This window comes from Oncorhynchus clarkii, chromosome 2 (genome assembly GCF_045791955.1).
Source record: "Oncorhynchus clarkii lewisi isolate Uvic-CL-2024 chromosome 2, UVic_Ocla_1.0, whole genome shotgun sequence".
In the NCBI taxonomy this organism is placed as follows: Eukaryota; Metazoa; Chordata; class Actinopteri; order Salmoniformes; family Salmonidae; genus Oncorhynchus; species Oncorhynchus clarkii.
This window is the reverse complement of record NC_092148.1, coordinates 49,856,494-49,871,672: the sequence shown is the minus strand read 5'-3', so window position 1 is coordinate 49,871,672 and position 15,179 is coordinate 49,856,494. Positions and strand designations below refer to the sequence as shown.

Here is a 15,179-nt window from a genome sequence, read left to right as displayed (position 1 = left end):
AAGGAAACTCATTTTCTCATTATAAAAATAACAATGAGATTAATGCTACCTCTATTTGTGGTTTTATTATGTGTACCTGCGTCAGCCACATGGAAATAATCTCCATGCAGGCATCCAATCTATTTAGTCAGGCAATGTTCACATATTTTAGAATATAATAACAATTTGAATATCTAGGCCTTAAAAAAATTGAGGTAATGGCCTACTTTTTCTTTTACAATTTTTGCAAGCTTTTTGGGAGGGGGGGGTTCTAAACTCAGCAAAAAAAAGAAACGTCCCTTTTTCAGGACCCTGTCTTTCAAAGAAAAATTGTAAAGGGTTTAAACACCGTTTCCGATGCTTGTTCAATGAACCATAAACAATTAATGAACATGCACCTGTGGAACGGTCGTTAAGACACTAACAGCTTACAGACGGTAGGCAATTAAGGTCACAGTTATGAAAACTTAGGACACTAAAGAGGCCTTTCTACTGACTGAAAAACACCAAAAGAAAGATGCCCAGGGTCCCTGCTCATCTGCGTGAACGTGCCTTAGGCATGCTGCAAGGAGGTATGAGGACTGCAGATGTGGCCAGGGCAATGAATTGCAATGTCCGTACTGTGAGACGCCTAAGACAGTACTACAGGGAGACAGGACGGACAGCTGATCGTCCTCGCAGTGGCAGACTACGTGTAACAACACCTGCACAGGGTCGGTACATCCGAACAGTACATCTGCGGGACAGGTACAGGATGGCAACAACTTCCCAAGTTACACCAGGAACGCACAATCCCTCCATCAGTGCGCAGACTGTCTGCAATAGGCTGAGAGAGGCTGGACTGAGGGCTTATAGGCCTGGAGTCAGGCAGGTCCTCACAGGCATCAATGTTGCCTATGGGCACAAAACCACCGTCACTGGACCAGACAAGACTGGCAAAAAGTGCTCTTCACTGACGAGTTGCGGTTCTCTCTCACCAGGGGTGATGGTCAGATTTGCATTTATCGTCGAAGGAATGAGCGTTACTCCGAGGCCTGTACTCTGGAGTGGGATCGATTTGGAGGTGGAGGGTCCGTCATGGTCTGGGGTGGTTCACTCGCGTCCGATGATGTGTCACAGCATCATCAGACTGAGCTTGTCATTGCAGGCAAACTCAACACTGTGTGTTACAGGGAAGACATCCTCCTCCTCATATGTCAGTGTCAATGTTCTGCCATGGCCAGCGAAGAGCCCGGATGTCTGGCACCTGTTGGATCAGAGGGTGAGGGCTAGGGCCATTCCCCCCTGAAATGTCTGGGAACTTGCAGGTACTTGGTGGAAGAGTGGGGTAACATCTCACAGCAAGAACTGGAAAATCCGGTGCAGTCCATGAGGAGATGTCCTGCAGTACTTAATGCAGCTGGTGGCCACACCAGATACTGACTGTTACTTTAGACCCCCCCCCCCTTTGTTCAGGGACACATTATTCAATTTCTGTTAGTCACATGTTAGTGGAACTTGTTCAGTTTGTGTCTCAGTTGTTGAATCTTGTTATATTTACACATGTTGAGTTTGCTGAAAATATACGCAGTTGACAGTGAGAGGACAATTCTTTATTTGCTGAGTTTATATTAGGCCCTATATGTTAAATTATAAAAACGCCACAATTGTATAACATTGAAGTCCATGAAAAATTCCCTGAAAGTCCTTGAACTTGACTTGTCAATGTCTGTATGAACCCTGCAGGATTGGACCCTTTTTTTACATTTTTGCCTAAAATTACATACCCATATCTAACTGCCTGTAGCTAAGGACCTGAAGCTCAGGACCTGAAGCAAGGATATGGATATTCTTGATACCATTTGAAAAGAAACACTTTGAAGTTTGTACAAATGTGAAATTAATATAGGAGAATTTATAACATTAGATCTGGTCAAAGATAATACAAACAAAAAAACATGCACTTCCTGTTTTTTTAATAATCTTTGAAATGCAAGAGAAAGTCCATAATATCATACAGGAGTTTAGGTGCAATTAAGGTTTTGGCCACAAGATGGCAGCAGTGTGTGTGCAACGTTTCAGACTGATCGAGTGAAGCATTGCAATACTGCACAATATCGTCTATCAAGTCTGCTCTTGTGCCGAACTGGTCAATTGATACAGTTTCAAGTACATAACTATAGAGAACATACAAAAATGATATGGTAATACACAATTTAAGTTTACACACTCCCAGGAATGTCATACATGATGGATAATTAGCTTCCCTACAGAAAAAACACTAACCTTCACACATCTAGACCGCCGGGCGGGGTGGATGTGGGGCCAGAGACAGCAGGGGTTCAAACTGTAGAACCCAGTTCCTACATTTGAATATAAAAATGTATTTTATCGAACTCTGGGACCCTCAGGATGACAAATCAAAAATAATGTACTTGCATTCAGTAATCTAACTTCAGAGGTGAATGTATCAAACCAGTTGCTGTGATAAGTTTTGTTGTGCACTCTTCTCAAACAATAGCACTGTATTTATTCACTGTAATAGCTACTGTAATTGGACAGTGGAGTTAGAATGACAAGAATTTGTCTATGCCCTGGAAAGTTTGCAGTTACTTACAACCATTGGCTTGCCTGTTTTGCATGTTATTTTGGCATTAATACGTGTCACATATCAGTTTGCAAACAATGTAAACAATGTAAAAAATATATATATATATATATATATATATATATATATATATACACATATACACACACACACAGTGGGGCAAAAAAGTATTTAGTCAGCCACCAATTGTGCACGTTCTCCCACTTAAAAAGATGAGGCCTGTAATTTTCATCATAGGTACACTTCAACTCTGACAGACAAAAATGAGGAAAAAAAAATCCAGAAAATCACATTGTAGGATTTTTAATGAATTTATTTGCAAATTAAATAAATTTAAATAAATTAATTAAAAATCCTACAATGTGATTTTCTGGATTTTTTTCTCATTTTGTCTGTCATAGTTGAAGTGTACTTATGATAAAAATTACAGGCCTCTCATCTTTTTAAGTGGGAGAACTTACACTTACTAAATACTTTTTTGCCCCACTGTATATATCATTGAGTAAATAAAGCAGCATACAAACATGGTCTCTTTATTGCTTTTTTGAGTAAGGCAGCTCCAAAATGCAGGTGTTTCAGCCTACTTCAGTGCTTTCTGTGGTGGGGGAAGCCAGCAGAAAATAGGAGCATTGCGCCGTGATTGGCTCAGTGTTCTGTCACTCATGGGGACACTACATCACAGGCAAAGTCTAAGTCCTTAGTCAGGGAGGACATCAAATATTTAATCCCTTTGGGTCCTGCCATAGAGTTACATTAGAATAGCCCTTCCAAGAAGGCTCAAGGTGCACATGAAGCCTAACCTGTTTTAGAGAATGTAATCAAACATTATAAGAGCTTTCATTGTCTGCTTATATGCCCCCTTTATTTATCCTACGGTTCTGACTTGGTGTACAGAGAGAACACTTTAAGAACGGCCCATGTTGTGAATTCTGTCGCTGTACATTTCAAACGTGCTGAACACAAGTTATTGAAGACGTCCCTCATCGCTCGCTCATTAGTCTTCATCAAAATGACAGATTGCCTCTTATCCGCTCGTTGTCCCCTTATGCCATAGTTTGTACATCTCAATTGTCAGTAGAACCTACATTTGTTTAAGCAAGTCAGCCATATCAGCAATGATTTTTTTAAAGGCAGTAAATTAGGCTGAATGAACTGTTTCTCTGCCAGACAAGGCTCTGTTGATAGCCAGGTGTAGCAGTGGTAAGGTGTTGGGACTGTTGTAGGGACTCTGCTGTTGGGACACCGTTATAGTGCAATTCATGTATTGTTTAGTGTTGTGTAGTGGCTTTGCTGGCATGCATCCAACATTTTCTATATTTTTTCCCCACCAAGATTTACATGCTAAACTCGCCACTGCTTACAACGTCATTCTAGTCACATTAGCTACAACCGTCCCAGTAAAACAACCATCCCACCGATCCTACGGGATCCTTAAGAGGTTTTTAAAGGATGTATAGTCCTAGGCCTGTTGTTGTTGTATAGGAGGAGTTATGGGCAAATTTGCATAAATTCACTTTTATTCCAATAAGTACATACACAGGTGGAACTGCATAAATGTAAAAATAAATATGTATTTATTTCAAAACATTTTGAAATGTTGATTCCAATGTCACACATTGGCCCAATTATTTGTAGAAAGACCTATACAGCTCTCCAAAGCCCCTTGGAGGTCTAAGTGGAGCCATTATCATTTTGCTCCCACCTACCCAGTGTCTTCAGATCTGCTAACAGGCTAAAGGAGGAGGCTAGGAGGACTTGGGTTTAGGGGGAGGCTAGAAGTGCCATCTTTCATTAGAGATTGGCCCTGACATCTGCTACTCACTCCTGGCTGTGCCATCTGCATCCCCCCCCCCCAGTACCAACCATCCCTCCTCCAATAGGCACAGCCGGAGTTAAGATCCCTCTGACATTTCTGCGAGGGGTTTATCCCCTAGTTTTCCTCTTTCATCCCTAGAATTTGATCCCGCTCTGCCCCTGCAGCACACGCACGATAGCAGGCTCAAGGGACTCCTGAAGGGGCCCCGAACAAGCTACACCCCCCCCCCCCATTTGTAGCCCCTGACGTCCAAAGGGAGGAGGGGGGTGTATGTGACGTATGGGTCTGTGGACCCTCCCCTGGAGCGTAAGCGGGACTATTCACCACAAAGCCCAGGCAAATAAGAGTCTGGAGGAGTAACAGTTGAGACGGATATGAAATGTGGCCCAATGCAAACAGCCAGAGGCACAGATAAGGCACACATTTGGCCATCCTATTGCCATAATGAATTCATCATCATCATCATCTTTGAACTCAGTCTGTTTTGTTGATGTGTTAGTAAGTAGAAAGAATGAGGTTTCGGATGGCTGCGTTTTGGTGACGCACATATTTTAACAAAGACGGTTAAAAATATGCGGTGAGATGTTGTGAATGCACAGGTGGGTACATGCTCTTTTCTTTCACGAGTGCCTCTGGGAGATAAGTGTTTTGGTGGTCTAAAAAGTGGGTACACTTTCAGTAGTTCTTTCCACTTAAAGCACACAGCTCCATTCAGGTAGTTGACATAGAGAGCTGGCTTGACAAACCGGAGAAAGGACAGATTAAGTATCTAAAGAAAGGATTTTTTTATTTATTATTGTATTACAATTAGTGTTCATGATTAGTCCTCTGTCATTGTGTCATCCAAAGTGCTGGAGTACAGAGCCAAAACAAAAAACATTTGTCACGGTCCTGGTCCCAGGCTTGTTTGCACCTAATTGATTGACATTGGCCGTAGGAGTTTGTAAGACAACACAAACAGACCTGGGACCAGGCTAGACCACACTACTCCTGAGCGAGAGAGAAACACAGTGAGAGGGCATTTCACCAGAACTCTCCCATGTCTGTGGTATGAGCAAGGCAGTTAACACACTGTTCCCCGGGTGCCCCGAAGACGTGGATGTCGATTAAGGCAGCCCCCCGCACCTCTCTGATTCAGAGTGGTTGGGTTAAAAGCGGAAGACACATTTCAGTTGAAGACATTCTGTTGTACAACTGACTAGGTATCCCCCTTTCCCTTTCATGTCTCTGAAGAGAATGCCAAAAAATGGACAATAGTAAATTGACTGGGTGGGGTTGTGTTATGAGAGAATTCAAGAAATGGGGCGGATTAAGACAGACACACACACACACACTTGATAAAAACAGACTGCACCAATCTAAGGGCATAACGGTTACTTTAAGTGGACATTCAGATCACAGGGAGAGGTCGTAAATCACAGAACTGAGGGTCCAAAGACAATGAAAAACACATTCCATTGGAGAGAGCTCTTTGATATTGTAAAAAAAAGGAAAAGAAAAAGAAAACATGTTCAGCCAGTCAGTAGCAGTGACGGCCAGAGCAAACATTGAGAGATGCAACAGAAACATAACCTTTGGAAATAGTCCTCCCCACAACTAGAATAGGATATTGGGTTGGAAGGGTGTCATGTACGTCACGTTATTTCTCCACAAGGTTCCCACTCATGTGGCAATTGTGTGGCCAGAGACGAGGCCGTACGAAACGCAAACTCCCAAAGGAGGAATAGTTTGAAGACAACACAGGTGGATGGATGTCAAAAAGAGAGCTATAGGTGAGGTCCAGGCCTCTGAAGTTTGCATCTTTCAGTATTGGAGTCTCATATATATATATATATATATATATATGAGTTGCATAATAGCATTATGTCACATAACAGCAGGCCCTATGTCACAGTAGGGGTATCTGGAATCATAACACGACATAATGCCAGGTACCAGTTGTGATGCTCCGCACTCCTGGCAAGGAGCTCGGGGCTCCCGAGTGGCACAGCGGTCTAAGGCACTGCACTACAGGCACCCTGGTTTGAATCCAGGCTGAATCACAAGCGGCCGTGATTGGGAGTCCCATAGGGCGGCGCACAATTGGCCCAGCTTCGTCCCGGGTTTGGCCGGTGTAGGCCGTCATTGTAAATAAGAAAATGTTCTTAAAATTTCTTGCCTAGTTAAATAAAAGGTCACATTTTAGAGTGGAGACAGACACGAGACACTGGAAAAGGAACTTCATTGAACACTGACCTTAGCAAATAGCATGTAAGTGCCCTCGTTCTCCTGTGCTATGTTGTTTACATTACCTCCCTTTATAGGTATCAAGAGTGCTGGGCCTTCACAATCCTACAATAACAGCAGAAATCAACGTGTGAAATCTCAACTCGTGTGTAAATCGACAGTAGCCCAATACACCTTACTGAATCTAATAGCGAAGAGGTACACAATAACACATCGAGCCTCACGTCAAGATCATAAGTGTCGTAGATGTCAAAAACATCCCGAATCATATGGTCAAACACAAGCAACATTTTTCACAGCCTAAAGCAGTAGCTGTGATATTGAACAACCAACTTTCCAAATAGTCAAACAACAGCAACAAACGTTCAATACGCAAGCAAGTCAACAAGAGAGGGTGCGTTGTATACTAGCCCTTGATCATGACTCTCAGTTCCATTACATTATACATAAGAGTCATTGGACGAAGGCGTCTTCCGTACGGGGGGGGGGGGGGGGGGGGGGTTTGTTAAGAGCCCCGGGACGCTAGGTCTGAACATTAACATGCATCGCTTGCGGTACAGTCTTGGTAGCATAAGGACCTAATCTTTCATATCAGCAAGAAAAAAAATAAAAATGTATACATATATTTTTTTTTAAGGTTCAATTGATACACACCTTTATAGGGTTAGGATTATGGGTTCCCACACAGCCACATCTCTATGGTACAGCGCTTGTTTACAGAAAACAGACCTGACTACCTGTGCTAATTAGCTAGCTGCATCTCCTTAACACCTGGATGAAGGAAGGCAGAAAAATACTGTCGGGCGCAACTGCTTAAAACAGAGGTACAGTCAGTAGCGACCCGTCATTCAGGACAGGTGGGGCAGACACACACACACACACACACACACACACACACACACACACACACACACACACACACTACCTTTCAAATGTTTGGGGTCACTTAGAAATGTTCTTGTTTTTGAAAGAAAAGCAAATTGTGTCCATTAAAATAACATCAAATTGATCAGAAAATAAAGTGTAGACATTGTTAGTGTTGTAAATGACTATTGTAGCTGGAAATGGCTGATTTTTTTATGGAATATCTACATAGGCATACAGAGGCCCATTATCAGCAACCATCACTCCTGTGTTACCATGGCATGTTGTTAGCTAATCCAAGTTGATCATTTTAAAAAGGCTAATTGATCATTAGAAAACCATTTTGCAATTATGTTAGCACAGCTGAAAACTGTTGTTCTGCTTAAAGAAGCAATAAAACTGGCCTTCTTTAGACTAGTTGAGTACCTGGAGCATCCGCCTTTGTGGATTCGATTACAGGCTCAAAATGGTCAGAATCAAAAGACCTTTCTTCTGAAACTTGTCACTCTATTCTTGCTCTGAGAAATGATGGCTATTCCAAGTGAGAAAATGCCAAGAAATTAAATATCTGGTACAACACTGTGGACTACTCCCTTCACAGAGCAGCGCAAACTGGTTCTAACCAGAATAGAAAGAGGAGTGAGAGGCCCCGGTGCACAACTGGGCAAGAGGACAAGTACATTAGAGTGTCTAGTTTGAGAAACAGACGCCTCACAAGTCCTCAACTGGCAGCTTCATTAAATAATACCCACAAACCACCAGTCTCAACGTCAACAGTGAAGAGGCGACTCCGGGATGCTGGCCTTCTAGGCAGAGTTGAAAAGAAAAAGCCATATCTCAGACTGGCCAATAAAAAGAAAAGATTAAGATGAGCAAAAGAACACAAACACTGGACAGAGGAAGATTGGAAACAAGTGTTATGGACAGACGAATCTAAGTTTGAGGTGTTCGGATCACAAAGAAGAAGTGAGATGCAGAAAAAATGAAAAGATGCTGGAGGAGTGCTTGATGCTATCTGTCAAGCATGGTGGAGGCAATGTGATGGTCTGGGGGTGCTTTGGTGGTGGTAAAGTGGTAGATTTGGACAGGTAAAAGGGATCTTGAAGAAGGAAGGCTATCACTCCATTTTGCAACGCCATGCCATACCCTGTGGACGGTGCTTAATTGGAGCCAATTTCCTCCTACAACAGGACAATGACTCAAAGCACAGCTCCAAACTATGCAATAACTATTTAGGGAAGAAGCAGTCAGCTGGTATTATGTCTATAATGGAGTGGCCAGGACAGTCACCGGATCTCAACCCTATTGAGCTGTTGTGGGAGCCACTTCACCGTACGGTACATAAGAAGTGCCCATCAAGCCAATCCAACTTATGGGAGCTGCATCAGGAAGCATGGGGTGAAACCTTTTTTATTTTATGTCATACAAACATGGTCTCTTTTTTTGTTTATTGAATAAAGCAGCTCCAAAATGCAGGTGCTTCAGCCTAGCTCAGAGCTTTTTTTGGTGGTGGTGCTAGCCAGACAAAAAATACAGAGCGTTGCCCCTGATTGGCTCAGTTGTCTGTCATGATTGGCTCAGTTTTCTGTCACTCATGGAACAATACGTCATCCCCAATTCTAAGGTTAGAGCTCGAAACTGTTAGCCCCTTGGGTTCTGCTGTAGAGTTATATTAGAAGAGCCCATCCAAGAAGGCTCAAGGTTGTTGGCCACAGATAGAATGACATCAAATCACATATCTGCAGTAGCTTTGATTGGACTGATGTCAACATCTTACTTTCAAAGTCTTAGCTAGCAGTCGTCATCAGCTGTCATCATCAGTTGTCATCAAGTCGACAATCTACTGGCAAATCCTTTTCGACCCGTCATATGAAGGGAAATAATGAAGAGAAATTATAGATAAAACATATCGGTGCTCATCAGCCATTGTACATAAACATTACACAACAAGTTGGAAATTGCAAATTCAACAATGAGTTGTTTGGAAGGAATCAGTGGCTAAGAGTTGCAAAGAAACCACTAACGTTAGCCTGCTATTCAATGGAGTGGCTGTGGGTTTTTTTTCTCCCAGAGTTCCCACCATAAATCCAGAGAATACCAGACTTTGATAACAAAATGTGCCTACAAAAGGACCGCTTCGCCAACTTCACAAGGTGAGTCCAAAAATGTATTGTCTGCTGCTGCATAAATGGTGTAATATGCAAGGGAGAAATGTATACTGTAGCTAAGAAATTAATACTAAGTGTATGTTGTGTAGTAAGCATTTAGTAGCCCATGTGCCTCACCCTAATAATTTGGTATATTTTCACAAACGCGGTATTGTGGTGCTTGGCTTGCACGTGCAAATTCAGCACACACACAACATTCTATAATAGAATTGTGTTATTTGACATGTCAAATGAAAAGCTTATTTAACACGTCAAATAGTGTACCACCCCAAATAGTGCACCACCCTAATAATTTGGTCTATTTTCACCTCCTAATTTCACCTGCTGTTCTGACTTGGTGGTGCACAAATAGCCCATAGCATGTTTTAGAGAAATGGAATCATTGAATATTGTTAAGAGCTTTCAGTGTCTGTTTATATGCCCCGTTTATTTATCCTACGGTTCTGACTTGCACTGTAAGAACGGCCCATGTTCTGACATCTGTCACTGTACCTTTCAAAAAGTGCTGAACAAATAGTTATATTGACTACGTCCGTCATCGGTTGCTCATTAATTAGATTGCCTCTTATCCACTTGTACAAATTATGGCATAAGGGGACGACATCTCAATTGTCAGTAGAAACTACATTTGTTTAAGCAAGTCAGCCATATCAGGTATGCATTTTTTTTTTTTAAGGCAGTAAAAGAGGCTGAATGAACGGTTTTGCTGCCAGACAAGGCTCCGCTGAAAGACAGGTGTGTAGCAGTGGTAAGGAGTTGGGACTCAGCTCTGCTGTTGGGACAGATTTATGTAGGCTCTAACAGTTTATGGGCACCGTTTGGCATCGTTATAGTGCAACTAATGTATTGTTTGGTGTTGTGTAGTGGCTTTGCTGGAATGCATCCCAAATGTTTTTGTTTTGCCCCACCAAGACTGACATGCTAAAATCGCCACTGGGTACATTAGGTAAGTATTTAGCATTTGTGACATTATTTTTGACGTGATATGAAAGTAGAGGGATTTATGTTTCTAGAACCATACCACAATTGAGAATCAGTTCACGTTTAGATAGAGGATTTGGCTGTTTTGGCTTCCAGAGCCAATTCGCGTATAAACAGAACATGTAAGATCCCTGGACTAAGGAGTAAGTAGGTTCCTTTTGTCCATTATCGGGCTAGTTGTAAACCAACTGTAACTGAAGTATTTTAACCTATGAACACCCCCACCACACACACACCTGTGTCAGTCAGTAGGCTAGAGAAGCCATATTTTTTGCTCCCCTAGTAACCTCAACGGCAGTAGTGCGCTCAGGTACTTCGCCACGACATAATATAGTCGAATTCAATTGCTTTGACTTACTTTATGAAGTAGCTGGCCCCTTCGTCCGTGAAACCCTCTTCCCATCCTTGAGGTAAATCTGCATTGGGCGAGTAAAAAAAAAAAATGTGCGTTACCTTCGAGGGTAGGCGCATTCCCTGAAAGTTTCGTGCATCATTAGGCTACCGGTATATCAATAACGCACAAAAGAAACCCGTTCTTCTGTGAAGTAGGCCAAAACGGCATTAATAATCTGATACGAGTGCAAGCATACCTGACCGTATCATGTGTCCGGAATTGACAGGTTCGCCCGTTTTCGGATGGAGCCAAGCAGTCGTGTTCGTTTCATCGCTGCCAGAAAGACAAAACACCTGTTAAGAGGAAATAAACACTAGACAATCGAACTCTCCTTTAAAAGAGCCAACAAAAAAAGAAGAACGACCACATTTCGCCTCGCCAAAAAGCACATATTCGACTCACTGAACGAAAAACACCCTGCCATCTCCGCAGACACCGTAGGACCAGTGCTCAGGTAAGGTCTCCCGCCCGAGCGGCGCCGCCATGATCCTGGTATGAAGTCCTATTTCATTCCCTCTTCGTGGAGTTCTCCAGGGCACTCAAAATCCAATGATCACCGCCAGGGCGAAGAGGCGAATAAAGGGGAGGGCTGTCAGCTAGACTACTCAGTTGACGGAGAAGAAGTACGTTTTCTGAGTAGCCTACTTTTGTCTGCCGACCGAATGAAAGTTACACGTAGTTGGAAACAAAAAAGGAGCTCTCGTGTAGCGGCTTTGGTTACTTTAAGGTTTTGTAGTTGCACGTGTAAGCCAATTATTGCTCTCAAAATAGTTTTTCAGAGGTATTTTCTTATTTAACGCAGGTTCCCCGAGGTAATCGGTGCATGGCAGTCTATACTGAACAAAAATATAAATGCAACGTGTAAAATGTTGGTCCCCTAAAAGATGGCAGACATTTTCCATATGCACAAAAATAATATTAACCCATTTTGTGCACAAATTTGTTTATATTTGTGTTAGTAAGCATTTCTCCTTTGCCAAGATAATCCATCCACTTGACAGGTGTGGCATATTAAGAATCTGATTAAACAGCATGATCATTACACAGGCGCACCTTCTGCTGGGGACAATAAAAGGCCACTCTAAAATGTGCCGTTTTGTCATACAATGCAATGCCACAGATATCTCAAGTTTTGAGGGAGTGTGCAATTGGCATGCTGACTGCAGGAATGTCCACCAGAGCTGTTGCCAGAGAATGGAATGTTAATTTCTCTACCATAAGCCGCTTCCAATGTCTTTTTGAGAATTTGGCAGTATATCCAACTGACTTCACAACCGCAGAGCACGTGTATAGCGTTGTGTGGCCGAGCGGTTTGCTGGTGTCAATGTTGTGAACAGAGTTGTGTGGCCGAGCGGTTTGCTGGTGTCAATGTTGTGAACAGAGTGCCCCGTGGTGGAGGTGGGGTTATGGTATGGGCAGACATAAGCTATGGACAATGAAGCACAATTGCATTTTATAGATGGCAATTTGAATGCACAAAGATACCGTGACGAGATTCTGTAGGACCATTGTAGTGCCTTTTATCCGTCGCCATCACCTCATGTTTCAGCATGATAATGCGCGGGCCCATGTTGCAAGGATCTGTACACAATTCCTGGACGCTGAAAATGTCCCCGTTATTCCATGGCCTGCATACTCACCAGACATGTCACACATTGAGCAGGTTTGAGATCCTATGGATGGACGTGTATGGCAGCATGTTCCAGTTCCCGCCAAAATCCAACAACTTCGCACAGCCATTGAAGAGAAGTGTGACAACATTCTACAGGCCACAATCAACAGCCTGAGGCATAAATATCCAGGGGCTCAACTTTGTTTTTAGAAATCATTTAAAAAAAATATCTAGTCGGATAAACACTCCAAACAGCCTTCCCGGCCTTCTCGGAGTCGTCCGCAGGGTCCTAAAGCACACCGTTGCCTCGTTTTGTATCACATTCCAATGATAAAACTGGGGACATTTCAAAATGTGGGGACATGTCCCCCCCTTCCCCGGTGAAAGTTGAGCCTCTGTAAATATCATCCCTCCCACCAACAAAATGCTAACTTCCCCTGTTATTGGTGCAACGTTAGCATGTCTTGGGAGCAACATTCCCTCTAAACTGCGTGTGCGCAGTGGCCCCGAGACTGCTGCACAGCTCTCCCGGGACTGCCTCACAGAAAACATCAGCCCACGTAGAGAAGCACGAGATTGTACTTCACAATTTTCTAGAGTAGTGCTCACCAACTGGTCCCTTACCTGTTTTGCATGTTATTTTAGCATTAATACATGTCTCATATCAGTTTGCAAACAATGTATTAAAAATATATAATTGAGTTAATAAAGCAGGTGCAGGTGTTTCAGCCTATTTCACTTTCTCTGTTCATATAGGCATAATAACATGAATTTGTGCACGAGGCAAAAATAATGCGGTGCCCCTTTTTGGTCAGTGTCAGTGGAGGAAAGGGAGAGCGGAGGGATGTTGAGAGGCTGACCCTCAGTCTGCTGCTCTCTCCCTCCACTGAGACTGACCATCAGATGCAGGCACCATCAGCCCAGGAAAATAAAAGCATATTATTTAAATGTATGATCTATTACCGGTGTGATCATATAGCCTGCCTCAAATTTTGAAACATACATATATTTTTTTAAATGTCCCAAACAAAACTGCGTTGGCAGGGCAATATGCCAATATGCAGTGATAATGTATTGGGCCTATAGCTTACTGAGAGGTAGATCTCGGCTTGCATTTTGACACTAAGTGATATTGATTAAGAAAAGGTTGGTGACCACTGTTCTAGAGTTTTCCCTGTTAACACTATCAACGTTTCCCTTTACTGTGACAATTGTGATCGAATCAACATTAGCCACTTTCAATGGAACATACCGAAACAAAACAAACTATGCAAGAGATTATGTTGTAGGCAGAACGCATCGGAGTAGGATTCTATTGTATTGACACGACTAGCATCACTACTCTGGACGGTTCTGACTTAGAATATGTGGACATCTATAAATACCTAGGTGTCTGGCTAGACTGCAAACTCTCCTTCCAAACTCATATGAAGCATATCCAATCCAAAATTAAATCTAGAATCGGCTTCCTATTTCACAACAAAGCCTCCTTCACTCATGCTGCCAAACATACCCTCGTAAAACTGACTATCCTACCGAACCTTGACTTCAGTGATGTCATTTACAAAATAGCTTCCAACACTCTACTCAGCAAATTGGATGCAGTCTATCTCAGTGCCATCCGTTTTGTCACCAAAGCCCCATATACTACCCACCACTGCGACCTGTATGCTCTCGTTGGCTGGTCCTCCCTACATATTCGTCGCCCAACCAACTGGCTCCAGGTTATCTATAAGTCTTTGCTAGGTTATCTCAGCTCACTGGTCACCATAGCAACACCCACCCGTAGCACGCGCTCCAGCAGGTATATTTCACTGGTCATCCCAAAAGCCAACACCTCCTTTGGCCGCCTTTCCTTCCAGTTCTCTACTGCCAATGACTGGAACGAACTGCAAAAATCACTGAAGTTGGAGACTTCTATCTCTCTCACTAACTTTAAGCATCAGCTGTCAGAGCAGCTTACCGATCGCTGCAGCTGTACACACCCCATCTGTAAATAGCCCATTCAACAAACTACCTACCTCATCCCCACATTTGTTTTTCTGCTCTTTTGCACACCAGTATTTCTACTTGCACATCCTCATCTGCACATATATCACTCCCGTGTAAATTGCTAAATTGTAATTACTTCACCACTATGGCCTATTTATTGCCTTATCTCCTTACTTCATTTGCACACACTGTATACAGATTTTTCTATTGTGTTATTGACTGTACGTTTGTTTATTCCATGTGTAACTCTGTGTTGTTTTTGTCACACTGCTTTGCTTTATCTTGGCCAGGTCACAGTTATAAATGAGAACTGGTTCTCAACTAGCCTACCTGGTTAAATAAAGGTGAAATCATTTTTTAAAAATAAACTACTCAGCCCGTACTCTACACAGACCAGTGCGGCATAAACAATCAGAGCTGCAGTAGGCCTATATGCAAATAGACCATTGCCATATATGGATCTGTGCCATTTATTGAACTGGACTGTGTTTACAGACTGAGCAGTTGTGAGTATATGCGCTTGATTTGAGATCAAAGTGAGAGCTGCATGTCGCCACGTC

The 15,179-nt window shown here is 42.7% G+C and overlaps 1 protein-coding gene across 8 annotated transcripts in view; it reads right to left on the bottom strand.

The window, feature by feature from the left end:
• The window catches only part of LOC139368980 (pleckstrin homology domain-containing family A member 7-like), a 163,663-nt gene extending 152,133 nt beyond the window's left edge, over positions 1-11,530 (bottom strand). For all 8 annotated transcript variants that reach the window (XM_071108517.1, XM_071108524.1, XM_071108534.1 and 5 more), the window contains exons 1-3: positions 11,418-11,530; positions 11,212-11,288; positions 10,980-11,037 (exon numbers count right to left, since the gene is read on the bottom strand). In XM_071108517.1, coding sequence (XP_070964618.1) covers positions 10,980-11,037; positions 11,212-11,288; positions 11,418-11,500 — 218 coding nt within the window. In that variant the 5' untranslated portion in view covers positions 11,501-11,530. The remainder of the gene's footprint in view (positions 1-10,979; positions 11,038-11,211; positions 11,289-11,417) is intronic.
• Between the last annotated feature and the right edge of the window lie 3,649 nt (positions 11,531-15,179).